Source organism: Microchirus variegatus (assembly GCF_963457635.1).
Source record: "Microchirus variegatus genome assembly, chromosome: 14".
NCBI classification, from domain to species: Eukaryota; Metazoa; Chordata; class Actinopteri; order Pleuronectiformes; family Soleidae; genus Microchirus; species Microchirus variegatus.
Genome location: NC_139815.1, coordinates 13,152,061 through 13,168,326, shown reverse-complemented (window position 1 = coordinate 13,168,326; position 16,266 = coordinate 13,152,061). Strand labels below are relative to the sequence as shown.

Sequence of the window (16,266 nt, the reverse complement as noted above, 5' to 3'; positions counted from 1 at the left end):
TGAGTGCTAACATTGTTAAGAAATGTGCTGTGTGTGTGTGTCAGTAATATATTAAGGACGAGTGCTGCTTGGTGACAGCCCAGTAGTGTTTGCCTGGCCCTTTGCAAAGGCAGTGGATGGATAATGATTTAACCATTGAGGATTAGTGATCAGATGAATACAACACAATGGAGAGGCTGATAGCTGCCTCTATCTGTTTGCTCTGTTCCTACTGGGAACAGGACATCACACACACACACACACACACACACACACACTGTTACTTTTGTTAGCAACTGTCTATGTGTGTGAGAGAGAGACTGTGACTGTGTAAACCTGTGTAAACACACGGCCACAGTTTTGGAGGGAGGCTCTCTGCCTCATCAGAATGCACACACACAGATTCCATTCCCTCATCACTGGACGCCCCACCACCACCACCACCACCACCACCTCCGCCGCTGCCGTCGTCACTCCTCACCCCCTCTGTGATTTACAGTTCTCAGCCCCTCCCAACACCTCGGCAGCACATTAAGAGCATTTAAACTGTGGCCATTACTAAACAGGGGTCTTTATGGAGCCAGTCCACACATCTAAAGCCCATTACAGCTACATCAAAGCCGGATAACAATGACTAATGAACAATAGATATCATGAGAGACTGTGCCAAATTGGTATTCACTGTTACACACACACACACACAACAGTGTGTGTTTCTCTGTGTGTGTGAGGCAATCATAGCTCCACATTTGACCTTTTTTCGCTCACTAAATGTGTCTGTCTGTATGACACGTAAATAAAATCATGTATGGATGGATCATTTTATTTTTGACACACCGTCCGCTCAAAAAACCCAACCTCCAACTCCACAATCTACCTGTTGAGCTCACAGGACCTCTGTCATCCCCTCTGTTCTCTGGGATTTGAGCGTGTCTGAGTGTGCAGGTACTCTGTAGGCTTCGGCCGTGCACCGAACGGTGCTGAATGGAGAAAGTGGAAGTGGCATCTGTAATCCCATAATGGCAGCGACATGATGTTAGGGGGAACCTGTGTAATCCTCTTTTAGATGCAGCTATCATTGTCCTTAGCCCTGCCACTTTCCCTACTAATCTCTCTCTCACACACACACATACACACCCTCAGAGAGACTCAGTTGTCATCATGCCATGCATTTATATAACCCAAAATCCACTTATTTATACATATTATGTGCTCCTGCATTGTCTAGTTGCTGTATAATAGTTTTTGTTTCATTTTCGTAGTGTTTCAAAAAGTCATGTAAAATAACATGGTCGCGGGCAGCTGGAAGTCCCCCCTCCTCTCTCTCCGCTTCGTCTGCTACGGCCGCGGTAGCTCGCCCTCTCCCTCGCCGGCTTCTGACAGCTCTACCGCGGCCACAAAGAGCTGTCCCTCGTCCTCACCCTCTCGTTGTCTGAATAAATACACAAACCTCATCTGCTGACACGGAGAAAGACGACGAGGACGACATTTGACCGGCTGAGGATACCATAGCGCTCAGGAAAGGGAGGGGGTGAGCAGAGGAGCAGTTTGTTGTTGTAAATGTCAGCCTCTCCTCTAGATGTCACTATAAACTACTTACTTCACCTTTAAGACTACTTAATACTCCTTCTGCTCTCTACCACAACTCAACTGACTTTTGTGTTTAACTACTGTGACTATGAATATAATGCACCTGATTTATCACAGCCCGGACCGTATTTTAGCAACACTCTTGCCAAATTCACTGTGTTTCACGTATATGTGGTCGTTATCCTGTCCTATAAATGCCTTAGTGTTACACTGAATGGGGAGCTATTACAGAGGAAAGACGCAGGGAGCTAAAACAAAAAAAAAAAAAAAAAAGGTAATCGGTAATGTTGTAAATCAGCTGAATATTCGCTGTCACAAGCTAGGTTTACATGTGCAAAAGTCCAAAACGTTAAGGAATTTAGGATTCCATGGTTTACATGGACACAAAATGAAATGATCCAACTGTGGTGTGCGTACATGTGCACTTAGCGTTCAGTCAGAATGAACTATTTTGAAATGTGCAATGTTGTCTAACTCTCCGGAAGTAGAAGCAAAAAGGAACTATCCATTATTCTATTTTGGAATGGAAATACAGAAATGTGTAATGTTAATGTGAATCGCATCAAATCAGGAAGCCATCGGGTCGGCTGTTTGTATGAACACCAATCCGAATGATGATCAGCATATACCAGCCCTCTGGTGCAGTCTAATCTGCTGATCTGCAGTAGTGTTTGCAACTGCATAGTCTAAAAATACACCAAAACTGATGTATCTTTCAAAGCAGAGATCGTAGTTCGTATAATAGAAATGTCTTCTTTGTGAGTCACATGCACGTTAAAAGTCCAATTTTAGTCTGACTAAGAAAATTATTTGGTTTTCTTAATGTCACGTAAACAAGTTAGTCTGACTAAAATTGAGCTAGTCGGACTAACATACCTGAATAATGCGATTCATAGTCCTATTACTCCTGCATGGATACTGTACACTTAGTTAGACTTGAGACGGACAAAATTTCCTCCCTGGTCTTTGACCTGGAAGTAGAAGGGGACAACATATGAACTGCGGCTTTTCTGGACAACACAGCAACCATAAGAGTCATACTCGATCTAATTTGTATTACAATTAACATGTATTGAAGCACAGCCCGATCCATCTCACTGTTCGCTGTTTGTTTTTCTGTGACATAAAGGTCAGCAGGAAACTGATTCAATTAGCTTATACAGAGAAACAGCGCCACCTACGGAGGCAGAGCCCATAACTAGTATATCGGTTTATTGGCTTCTGCAAGTTGTCCGATTGCCTGTCTTAGTCAGACAATGGTCGTAGCTCGATTCAACTGTGCATGTAAATGTATTGAGTGTCACAAGGCTTGGCCCAAAACACTGATTTATAGGTTTGAAGAGAGTTAAAAGAAATGGCTGCCTTTGGTGTTTTTGCATAAGTGTGGGAGAAGTCAGTTTTTAAGTCACTTTGTATGAAAGTGAGCAAATTTGTCAACGTTCATGCATAAAATCGTGTGTGGAAAGTGAAATTTGTGAGCTGGAGATCTTTTAATTCTTTTATTTGTTGCCTCTCTCCACTCTAGTCTGTGATGTCATCTACCCTAAAAGTGAACCTTTGACACAATACACAGCAATGTGAGACTCCAGAATGAACTGTCACTGTGTAAAGTCTGTGAGGTTCATGAAAGAGATGGATTTTTTTTGTTCATGATGTTTGAATGAAATTTCTACATTACACGAGTGCGTCTGAATGTTTCTGAAAATATGTCATTTCCCAAACTTCTGAATGGACTGAATGATTCTGTTCTGTTGGAGCGGAACATTTTAATGTTCGAATGAAGGTTTAAGTATGTTTAAGTATGCGGAGCTTTGTTTACTAACAGAAAAAATATGAATTGTTGGATTCTTTTATCATTTCCAAAATACTTGCAGTTTGAACAAAGCGTCTATGTTGAAGTGTGTGGAACTATAGGTAACAGATTGAAAAAGAATAAGAAAAGCATACAACTGCACTGAAGAAATGGTGAACTCCAACATGGCAATGACATTTTATTATTAACTAAAACATAATTAGTATTGTACTCTTCTAATATTGTATATTGGTAAACAAAAGTGTACAAAGATTTAACCCTTTAAGGTACGACTCAATCATTTGGATGACCACACTTTAAGTCACTATATCTCATTGAAAAATGCATCAAGCTGAACTCACAAACACTAAATTATTGTTCTGAATGTTGTACTTTATGAATTATACAAACCAGGTTTATTATGAACAGACGTCTCAACCGTTTGGTAGAGGCCTGTATCTGAAATACTGTCGGGTCTAATTTCATGTTATTTTTATCATATGTAAATAAAATAATAACAAATTATTTTGTTTTTTTCTTGGTGCATACCTTAAAGGGTTAAAGAAAAATAGGTATTTTATATATCGTACCATGTTGACCTAATGAGAGGAGGTTCTCTTCTTCTACAGCCTCGTTTGGCATAAAGATGTTTTACCTGCACTTGAAGTTTCAAAGATTGAACTCAAAAACGCCTTAACTCAAGTATTTTTCCTTCCGACTGAAACAGAAATACAAGTTTTGAACACATTGCCGAGCCACACACACACACACACACACACACACGTTCACAAGTAGAGGACAGTCTCTTGTTGACATAAAATATATAATCCTTCCTTCTTTCTGAAATATAGATTTTCAGACACAAGTAAAGGACGGCAATCCTTGACCTAACTACTGACTGCCTTGTTAAATCGGTACACACTGTGTACACACACACACACATTACTTTTAACAGGTGAAACCTGGTTATTCGATATGACATTTCCCCGTCGTGAAAGTGGCTGAGAGGATCTTAACTGATCAAGAGGGACATGGACTGTTCACACCATTATAGAAGTTTAAACAGGGATAAGACTGAGCTTTGCAGAGTCTCTCTCTGTCCGGACAGAAGCTTGTGCACAAGCAGAGAAACTTCGGTCGCTTAAATGAAATCTGTCAACTCAATCATCTCTGTGCCAAAGAAAAAAACCAAAGAATTATCCACAACGTAAATGAATGCTTTTATAATCCCATCCCCTGTGTGTGTATCTGCCAGCATATACTGACCACAGGCTTAGGGATCACTGACCCCTCACCTCTGACCCCCCTCAGCTGGTCAAACTAACCCGGGGACAGATGGATAACGGACTCAGTGTGTTATCTCTTCACGACCACACTCTCCTTCTCTCTCTCTCTCTGCACTTATGCTATAGTCTTTCCTTCCTCTCTTTTCCTTGATCTCCACTGATCTCCTCCTGCTTTAACTGGGCTCCACTTTCTGTGTTTTACATCAGTCTTTTCCCTTCTCTCCTATAACCTGTGCTTACATGTATTTTTTTTTATTATTATTATTTAAAGCATATGGCTGTATACTAGTGATGATTATTTACCATTTAAGGTTTGAAAATGAGTTTCTGTGTCTGTGGTTTGAAGGATTTAATGTTGAAATGAGCTATTTAATTTTCGTCTTCAGTTAAAACTATATGTGCATGCATTTAGATTAGATATTAAATATTAAAATGATCATAGAAGTAGTTTGATGCTGCCCTGTGGGTTGAATTCACCCGTTTGAAAAGTGCTGAGCTAAGTAAATGTGCCTCCGTCATCCACGTTTTATTTGTATTTAAACCTATTTTAAATAATGTTTTCTCTGTCTTTCTCTGTGTGTGTGTGTGTGTGTGTGTGCGCGTGCAGTCTTTAATACACGGGGATCATTATAAACATTTATGCAGCGCGAGGGAGCCTCTCGTGCCAAAGGGGCTGACGCTCAGGCGGATCGAACCTTTCGATTGATACTGAAACAATTTGCATACTGATTCTCTTTCAGTGCGCGCGGATCCATAACGACGCCGGCCAGCGATTCAAATGCGCCTGCATCGCCAAAAGCACGGGGAGACGCTCGGTACCGGAGCAGGAAAATAGTGGCTTTCTTTTTTTCTTTTTTTTCTGGACGGATCATCGTTTGCCTGAGGATTGGGATCGCGCGGAGACGCATGCGGATGTTTACCTCGGTGTAGGATTTGGGGACTCGTGCAGCTCTGGAGGAAAACTGGAAGCCTGGAGGATTGAGGGAGAGGGAGGATGGCGCAGCGGGGGTGTGGGGGGTGGGGGGAGAGAGAGACGCGCGGAGGAGAGAGCGCATCCTCTGCTTTTTTTTCCGGTGTTGGAGTTAAAAGAGTTGATGCAAATTGACGATCAACCGCTGTTGTTTGCATGTGCGGGGATCCTGCGGTAAAGTGGAGGACTACATTGTGTGTGTGCGTGAGAGAGAGGGGAAGAGAGCGTGTGTGTGTGCGCGCGTATGTTGGGGCGTGTGCGTGTTTGTGCGCGGCGCAGGAGAAGAGGAGTTTGAATGTAGACCGTGTTTCTCACCGTGACACCGTGTCGAGAAGAGACCCGGACCCAGACCCGGACCCTCGTCTCTCGAGAAGAGACCCGGACCCGGAGTGTCGTCTGGTTCTGAAGCTGCAGACATGTTTCTCTGCGTCCTGATCCCTGCACGCGCGCACACATTGCACATGTTCCGTCCACGCACTGCTTCACACTTTATGGCCCAACAGTGTTGTCTGGAGAACAGTGTTCTTTAATGAAAGGCCCGACTTCATTACGTGTTGCTGTAATAATGCATTGTCAGTCCCGCAGTGGGCCATTTATAACGAATTACTGATTGATTTTCTGCATAATGCAGCGATCTGTGAGTCTGCCTCAAACTCTGGTGTTTTTTTTTTTTTGTTTTTAATAATGAGGCCTTTGACAGACATCAAATAAGACATTAATATTCGTAATATGTTTGATAAACATGCGAGCAAATTTGTGCGCACACAGAATTTAGAGCTTTTTTTTTGTTGTTGTTAAATGTAAATAAATTGTTTTTTTCCTGACACTGTGGAGAGAAGCCTAAGTGTAGCTCTATATGTGCAAATATGAGATTAGTATTATGTGCACTGAGATTAATGATTATATGCCAGGAAACATGTCAGTCGCCTTATTAGAAACCAGCCCCGCCCTGGTAATGTTTTTCTGTGGGGGGGAAACATGTTGATCTAACTTCATACAAGGTAAAAACAAAGTCAATATTATTATTATTGTTGTAAAATATTATACATTAGGGAGTAGTTATACAGGGTGATTTGCATTTGAGTTCCACTGAAATAATGCGCATTGAGAAGCTAAAACAAATAAAATATACAATATAGTGTAAATAATCAAATGTTTTGTCCACTTGCAAATTATAAAAGAAAGAAAAAGGTATAAACATTTTAGAGCAACAATTATAAAGCCAACTAAACTCTTACCAGATGTTTATTAAAAATAAACAGAAATGGAAGAGTTCAGTGATGTGGACTGAACATTGGGAGCGTGGTTCGACGTGGATCGTTGACACGGTTCTGTTGGAGTCATCACTGGAGTCTCACCAACATTGACGTGCGGTAATTGGGCGCCATATGGACTTTAATGTAAAGTGATGCGTTATTAATTTCACACTCGGGGCGAGTGACGTGGAATAATATTATTAACACGAGGGGAGAAGAGACAGTTGATTTTACCCGTGAGCAAGGCAGCAGGTCTGTGGCACCATGATGGCACGTGTTTATGGATTACTTAAAAATATTATATATGTATTTATATTTATACGTGTGTGTATATATGCATATATACATACACATATTTATATGTGTATATATATATATATATATATGTATAAAACACAGGAGCAAATATAACTTCAGAGTTATATATATGAGAAAATGTAGGGTTCTTTTGCTCTAATACGAGATTATTTTAAAGAGATTATCACTCTGAATATAATATTGGCAGGTTAGTGAGGTCCAAATATATATATATATATATATATTATTTTTATTTTTTTTAAATGACCGTTTATCATTTTTATAAACGTGCTTTTCACCCTCACAGTAAAGTAAAACCCGTCAAAACTTCACTATTTGTGCAGATTTAATTGCGCATAATCAGGCGTGTGTGTGTGTGTTTTCTTTTAAGATTTATATAATATACTTTCAAATAAAAGAACAGCTGTAAGATATGTTAAGTGTGCATAGTATACGACTATAAAATGCCCTACAGTGCATATATATTTTTTTTTTTTTTTTTATTTATATTTTTTTACGTGTATTTCTATGTATTTCTAGCTGTGTTTATCTCACAAATCAAAGCCCTCAGTCTGAGCTCGTCCAAGAATTATAATTGTATTCATTATCGATTGGTGCGGTGTGGTATGTTTTCAAGGCCCATACTTCAAATACACTGGAAAGGCCAGGCAACAACACTGCAATGCACTTTTTTATTTTTTTTATTTTTTTACAAAAGAGCGAAGAGCTGTTCTTATCCTCTCGAATAATTTTAGACACCACATCTGTATTTCTCCTCCTATAATATATGTTTTTATCATTAGCAGACCAGCTGTATTTATTGAACTCCGGAGTAAAAAAAAAAAAAAAAAAGGTGAACCACTGGATTAGTTTACTGATTCAAAAAAATAAAAGCCACACAAAAACAATGCCATTCATTTTCAAAAGGCTAATTCAGTTTCCACGCAATATGATGTGCCCTCGTGCCATCCGCCATAAACGACAAATACAGGCCCAACTAAAAAAAAAAAAAAATCAAGTAACCTCGTTTATAAAAGTTTAGTTTCAGCAGATGTCATTTAGCGGAGGACTCGTGCTTAAACAAGCTGTAATTGTCATTTTGAGCATCTATAAAGCAGAGCAACGCTGTGTCACTTTGCAGAGCTGCAGAAATATTGATCTGCGCCAGGCTTGTGCATTGTTTGTGCCTGGATTTGCTGCGGTGGGCTTCACGGGAATGAAGCCCCCCCACCTCACCCCCCCCCAGATTATTATATAGTCGGTGTTAAATCTGGAAGGAGTTGCATTTCAGCTCTCCATGACCTACAATTTGAAAAAAATATATAAAGAAAGAATACTTCAATTTCACCCAACAAAAAAAATAATCACATCAATATGAACATGTGTGTGTGTGAGGATTTATATTTCTTATTCTCTGCTTCAGAAATGCATCCTCATTTACGCGCGTCACTTATTATTATTAATAATAATAATAATAATAATAATAATAACATTAATTAATCTCTGCAGAGCAAAATGTCACCGCGAGCTCGTGCATGTGTTAAGGGCCCCATGTAGCAGGCCTGTCACATACACACACACATTAACACACGCACACACACACAGCTCATGGTCGTGCAGTCATGGCAGCAGCTTATCGATCCGCATGAGAATGTGTAGATGAGGTTTGCTAAGGCCAAACCTGGGCTTTCCATTTCCCCCTCTCTCTTTCTGCACCTCATCTTTGTCTATAATATAATATAATATAACATAAGTGCAACCACATATATGTAATAACTGATAAAATGCACTTATTAAAAAAGTGGGGGGAAAAAATATGTATGTCATAAGAAATAATTATTTTTATTACCACTAAGCGGATTTGAGATGATAAATTAAAAGGACTCTGTGGTTGAAGTATCACAGTCTGATGAACCTGTTTGAACCATGTAATCACGCTGTTATTGTTGCCCTGTTGCCTGCATCTCAACTCCATTATGTCCACAGCAGTGCACGCTTGGACACACACACTTCGTGGAATTAGTGTCCCCCCCCCCCAATCCACCCCTCTTTTGTCTCGACACACGTCACACACACGCCGTTGACATTGACTTCACATCAGAGACAGTTTAACTTCTTCTTCTTTTCTTTCTTTCCCTTTGCTTTTATTTAACTCGTTCAGCCGAGCGTTGGCTCTATTGTGGGTGGTGGGGCTTCAAGGGGGAAGGTGGTGGTGGTGGTGGTGGGGGGGGGGGGGGGGGGCGCACACCCTGACAGATGCGGGGGCCCTAGCAGGTCCAGGACAGGGAAAAGTCTGAAAGGTTAATCTGTCCCCACCGCAGATGTTGGCTTTGGGAGTCTTGAAGCGTCACCTTTGACATGTGCCTCATTCAGCGGGGGGTCCAGCAGGACACTGACCGCCGCAAGCTGTCACCAAGGCCGGCGGAGGACGCCCTGCGCCACCGCTCTTGTGTTTTAGGCTAAACGGCCTTTTGACAAGTGAGTAAGTATAGAGGGAATGTTTACATTTGGATTACACTGGATTATGTTATTTTTTGTTTGGGATCATTTGAAATGTTTGTCAACAAAAATAAAACTGCATATAAACAATCCATATGTCCCCATATATTTGTTTTCCTTCTAAATCCATACACCACAGAGTTACATGTTTACTCTTAAATGATTTCCTGAACTTGCAGGATTAAATGTGCGCGTGTCCATGTCCAAATAGGACATGCGTGTGCACACACACACACATAGAGTAGTGCTGGGCTTGGTTCGTTAAGCCTAATGGTTGAACAATAGACACATCTGCTCATCCTTTTCGGTCAAAGGAGAAGGTGCCACAGTCTCCTTCGTTTGGTTAAACCGCCACTTACTTGTTGAAGGGTGTGTTTGTGTATAAGGGGGGGGGGGGCTGCAGATGAAATAGCCTAATAATGACAGAATGGCTCTATATGAGGTGTGTGAATACAACACCTATAAGTCAATGAACTAAGTTAAGTCATTACACTCAGCAGCAGCAGCTCCTGGGGCCCTATGCCCCCCCCCCCCTCTCCCTCTTCTTCACAACATTAGACGCTTCTTTGTATCAGACTTCAAAAATCAACTCCAAATGAACCCGGAAGTTTACTTCATTTGCACCTGGTCATTTAAGGAGGACTGAAGTCAGAGCCTCATTATGGATTTAATAAAAAAAAAAAAATAGCAACTAGAATTTGACTGCAGACTGTGTGTTGTTATTATAACACAACATAATTCCCCTTGTTATTATTCTGTGATAAGTCTATGTGACGTTCTGCATATGTTTTGAAGCATTTCAGATGAATATGGCAGAACAGCTATTAGCAGGTGGTTTGATGCCTCCCTTCCTTAATAGGATGGCTGACGTCACAGGAGTGGTGTGTGTGTGTGTGTGTGTGTGTGTGTGTGTGTGTGTGTGTGTGTGTGTGTGTGTGTGTGTGTGTGTGTGTGTGTGTGTGTGTGTGTGTGTGTGTGTGTGTGTGTGTGTGTGTGTGTGTGTGTGTGTGTGTGGAGAGAGAGAGAGAGAGAGAAGTAGAGTACGGGAGGAGACTGCAGTGCGCATGTGCAGACGGGGAGCTGTGCTGCGGTGGAAGAGGGCTGGAGACATACAACCAAAGAGATGGCGCGGCACCCGACAGGAGCGCAAGGACAGCTGGTTAGCGGTGGGGGGGCTTGAATCACAAAATCCAGAAAGAAAGGGGAAAAAAAATACATATATATAAAAAAAATAGATATAAATGTTTGAAAATACGAGGAAAAAGAAGGAAAGGGACTTTGAACTCTGCAGAACAGTGTCAGTATAATCAAATATAGGTGACAGAGCGGAGGAAAAACAGAGGAGGCTGCTGCTGCAAGAAGAAGAGGAAACAAGCAACAAAAGAAAAAATTGAACTTTCGTGGACGCGGGCACTTCTGGACATCTGCTAACGGCGGCAGGTCAGATAGATGGTTTGTCCACAGCGCTGCTCGGACCATGAACGCACAGCTGTCGATGGAGAATATTGGCGACCTGCACGGAATCAGCCATGAGTCTTTGACCAGTCACGGGGAGCTGCTCAGTGGCCACAGTCCACACTCCCGTCCGAGCCCGCGGGGTCTGAGCCACCGCGCTATGGGCATGGCGACCCTCCTGGACAGCGGAGACTATCACCCCAGCCACCCGGGACACCTGCACCCGGCCATCAGCATGTGTGAAGTCCCCCCAGGCATGAGTGCGAGCAGCACCTACACCACCCTGACACCCTTACAGCCCTTACCCCCCATCTCCACCGTCTCCGACAAGTTTCCTCCCCATCACCATCACCACCACCACCACCATCATCCCCACCATCCGCACCCGCACCCGCACCCGCATCCGCACCAAAGGATCCCCGGGAACGTCAGCGGCAGCTTCACCTTAATGCGAGAGGACCGGAGTCTGGCGCCTATGAACAGTCTGTATCCCGCGTACCATCACAAGGATCCGTGCATGGGCCAGAGTTTGTCCCCGCTGTCTGGTTCCGGTCTGGCCAGCATACACACGTCGCAGGCCGGCATCCCTCCCTATGCTCATCCCGGTGCCGCCATGCCCGGGGAGAAGATGCTCACTCCCAGCGGGTTCGAGGCTCACCACCCGGCCATGCTCGGCAGACACACCGAGCAGCACATGAGCTCCTCGGCGGGTATGGTACAAATCAACGGCCTCCACCACCACCCGCACGCCCACCTGAGCGCGCAGGGGCACGGCCAGGGGCTGGGGAACAGCCGGGAGCAGGCCTCCGGGCCCGGGCAGCAAGGGGGCGGAGGAGGTGGTGTTTCTGGGGGACAGATGGAGGAGGTGAATACCAAAGAAGTGGCGCAGAGGATCACAACAGAGCTGAAGCGCTACAGCATCCCTCAGGCCATCTTTGCCCAGCGGGTCCTGTGCAGGTCCCAGGGGACACTGTCCGACCTGCTGAGGAACCCCAAACCCTGGTCCAAGCTCAAGTCCGGCAGAGAGACTTTCCGCCGCATGTGGAAATGGCTGCAGGAGCCTGAGTTCCAACGCATGAGTGCGCTCAGGCTCGCAGGTGAGCGAAGCCTCGGTAAATCCCCCTTTTTTTGCTTTCATTTTGTGCTGAATGTGTTACTTAAAAATAACAAACAATGATAATAATAATAAGTGGGCTGGGAAGAAAGTGATGGTTGCTGTTTTTACCACAACAAACCTAAGTCTGAAACATGTCAAATCATAGTATTTTGGATAAATGTCCAACCATAGACTGGCAAATTCTTCATCATCCTTATATATAAATATAATAAAGTGTCCCCTCTTGTCTCAAGAAAATCTTAAATTACATTAGTTTAAAGGGTTTGGTGAACCTTCATAAATCTATAAACTGCATTAATAGTCAAATTAATGTTTACACTCTGTGTTAAACAACCTTTGAAGCTAACAAGTGTTTCCAGACGAGTTTTCTGTTTGTACACTGATTTTTGGCCGGGCACTCATGTCATTTTACCTCAAAATATCGACCCATCGATGGAGTGTGTGTGTGTGTCTGTGTGTGTGTAAGATGATCCTTCACCCAGGAATCGTTAGGAGTGTGTTTATTTTGGTGAAAATACAACTGGATCAGCCTTTTCTGGTGTTGTAAACAGACAGAGAGCCATGAGTGTGTTCTGTGTGCACGTGTTTCTGTGTGAGTGTGTGCCAAACTTAATGTAGATGTCAAGTGAAGCTGGGGGTCATTTACAGGCCTTCACAACAGAATACAATAATATATAATCTAACCCATTGACACTGAGGTTCCTTAAATGAACTAACAGTAAGATCAAGGGGTCATTAGGGCGCGCATATGCGGCCCAAATCGCGCGTGCGTGCGCCTCCACAGATGACCACTGGATATTTGTAAAAAACGTTTCCAGAGGCTGCATTGTTGGAAAGTGCGCGTACATCTGCGCGTGTGTTTTTGCGTGCATTGCTCGTACGTGAGAAGCCTATAAACGTAATTGATTATTTTTCAGTTTTCCCATCTGCTGCTGCTGCTGTTGTGTGTGTGTGTGTGTGTGTGTGTGTGTGTGTGTGTGTGTGTGTGTGTGTGTGTGTGTGTGTGTGTGTGTGTGTGTGTGTGTGTGTGTGTGTGTGTGTGGGTGGTGGGTATGGGGAGGGGTGGGGGGGGGGGTGTTTGGTTGGTTGAAGGTGAGATGTTATCTGACTTTTTGAAAGCTGGGTTATTTCATCAACATTTAATCATCGTTAATTAAAAGTTCAACTCAATGTTGTTTCAGCGAGATGTACAAGGAAAATACAGTTAGAAATACAGTTAGGGTAGTATTAGGTTTGCCAAATACTGTAAATTCAGCCGTGTAAAATAACTATATATGTGTATATATACCAAATGACATACTTATAATTATTGTTTTATTGATATCTACTTGCGTTTGTTGTAAAAAAAAAAAATTAATTTGAAGGGAATTTTATTGATCCATTCGTTCCGTTGAACTCGATGTGATCGTGTGCTGAAGTAGATGTGATACACCTATTGATTTTGGGCTTCTGAAATTAATCTTGGGCCTATCCTCCCTTTTTCCCACGTATTCAATTACCCCACCTGCATTTTCTAGAATACAATAATAGAAATAGAATATAGGGACATGGCAGGCAGAGTGGGTTCGGCTGGAATAAATTGAGTTTATGAAACGCTGGACTGTCGTCACACTGTGTGGAGTGTGTGGAGTTATCTGTGTGTGTGTGTGTGTTTGTAATGATTAGCTGTGTGTGTGTGTGCGTGTGTGATTCACCTGATAACGAGGCCGCCGCCGTGTCCTCTGGTCCTGGGAAAAGTAGCCCTCTCTGCCCGGGGTCTCCTATGCCGAGGCCCGGCCGCTTTGTGGAGGGAGGCTCCTGCTGTCTGAGTGGCCTTCACTCTTGCTGATTTATAGCCGCCTTTACACGAGGAGCTCTGGCTCTCTGTTAATATTTACCAGCACTGGAGACACCTGGCTGCTCGTACTCACAATTGTGTTTAAGTTTATGCGTTTTATGGCGGTGCAGAAGCCAGCTGCAAACTGTACTCAAGCTCACATGTGGAAGACGAGTTTAATTAATCAGATTAAATCACTATCGTGATTATTTTTGATCTCTTTAATTAAAAAAGAAAAGAAAAAAGCTACACGTGGAAGAACTAAAGATCAATATAAAATGTGAAGACATTTTAAATACACTGGCATATCGAATAATTACGTTTTTATTTGCTGGGAAATTGTATTTGGATTTTTTTTCTACATTTGACTGATGATCAAACCGTTTTTCTGCAAAACAAAAAAAAAATCATCAGGCCAAAGAGTTGTTTTGTGGTCTGGATATTTCATTATTCTCCTCTGACAGTCCATGATGGGCCTTGCTCAAGCAGCTCACGTCTGCCCCCTCCTGGCGTCTTCTTGCCGATTAAGCTCAGATTTGTCTGGCTGGGGAAAAAAACAACAACAACAAACAACAACGATTTAATCAAGATCAGTCGAGCCGAGGTTTTAGATACATGAACAGATTCACCTCGACAATAGTAGATGTGTGTGTCTGTGAATGTTTCTCACAGACGCACAGGTGGTTTTATTGTTGCTTTTCAGCACCATGGACAGCGCATGTTGGCTGACTGGTTCATCTGTTGTTGTACAGCAGGGTTGGGAGATGATTCTGAAGCTCTGAACAAACACGTGAAAGACTTTCATTTTGCTGTTACTTCCCATGCTTACTCCCCAATGGTTTGCACAATAAGATTGTGTCTTGTTGTTGAGAGGAAGTAGGTCTATTATACAACAACAGCAGGCTGCTTAATCGGTTCGGTCTTAGAAGAATTAAAAGGCAGACTCCTATGTCTGGTCATTATGGGTTTTGTGTTAAATGTGATCCTTTTCAATACCAATTCCATTAATATAGTATCTGAGAAGTGAATGTGCTTTGTCCTGTGATGAGCATTCACTTGTTTTTATCAACACTTATCAGCCACATCAACAAATACTGTAGGTGACTGGCTTGAATGATCACTGCCAAGTCATGAAGTCAATACTGAAAGTTCAAAATATGGATTTAAATGGCATTGTTTCAGAACATATAATATTATTCATACCAACTCTTGCATTTATTTGTTTACTGGAATGGAGACGTGCATCAGATGCATATTATTATCACTGTCAGATAATATTGACTTTTTCCTGAAAGAGTGCAGAAGTAAGGCAGAACATTAAAATGCCAAATACCTGTTTCGATAATATGATTCCAGTGGAGCATAATGACAATTTGCAAAACAATTTAGGCGTGAGAAACACAATTATTGTTCAGATATCAGGAAATGTTCCGATTCTGTTGTTATGAAGGTTCAGTAAATATAGAAAGTATATCAATGTAGTGAATTTAAGATGTGATGGAGTGAGGATTCTAGCACCAGTTTGCTGTCAATACACGAGCATCTCCAGCTTCCTATATTGAACGACCCCTTTCTCTGTCTGACTTCTCCACAGCATGTAAGCGCAAGGAACAGGACCATGGCCGAAGCGAGCGGGGGAGCGCGAGCAAGAAGCCACGGCTGGTGTTCACGGATGTGCAGCGACGGACACTTCACGCCATCTTCAAGGAGAACAAGCGTCCATCAAAGGAGCTGCAGCTCACCATCGCCCAGCAGCTGGGCCTGGAGCTGACCACAGTCAGCAACTTCTTTATGAATGCACGCCGCCGGAGCCTCGATAAGTGGGTGGACGACGGATCCGGTCACTCAGCCAACTCTGGCCCTAACTCCTGCACCAAAGCCTGAAGACGGACTGATTTTACCAACTCATGGACTGACTCAATCTCGGTGGAAAAGCTTTAAAACTTAAGAGAAACAAAGAGAAACTTAAAAAAAAGACCTTGAAGCAACATTTTGCCCTTAAACCTGTACTATATTGATATTTATAGTATCCAAAGATGAAAAAACAAACCAAAGACTTATTGTTTGACCTGCTTTAAAATGTTTGTTTCAGCAACACATTTATGTGTAACATACTGCAAAAAGACTATGATTTCACACACAGCCCCTCACACACACTCACTGTCATTGGTCTATAGCTTTACTACGCCCCTCCCCACCTCCCCGCTCA

The 16,266-nt window shown here is 42.7% G+C and overlaps 1 protein-coding gene across 1 annotated transcript; it reads left to right on the top strand.

The window, feature by feature from the left end:
* Positions 1–11,146: 11,146 nt before the first annotated feature.
* Positions 11,147–15,941, top strand: onecut1 (one cut homeobox 1; the record flags this gene model as incomplete). Its single annotated transcript, XM_083900454.1, has 2 exons — positions 11,147–12,221; positions 15,652–15,941. 2 exons carry the CDS (start codon positions 11,147–11,149, stop codon positions 15,939–15,941), a joined length of 1,365 nt encoding a protein of 454 aa, XP_083756580.1.
* Between the last annotated feature and the right edge of the window lie 325 nt (positions 15,942–16,266).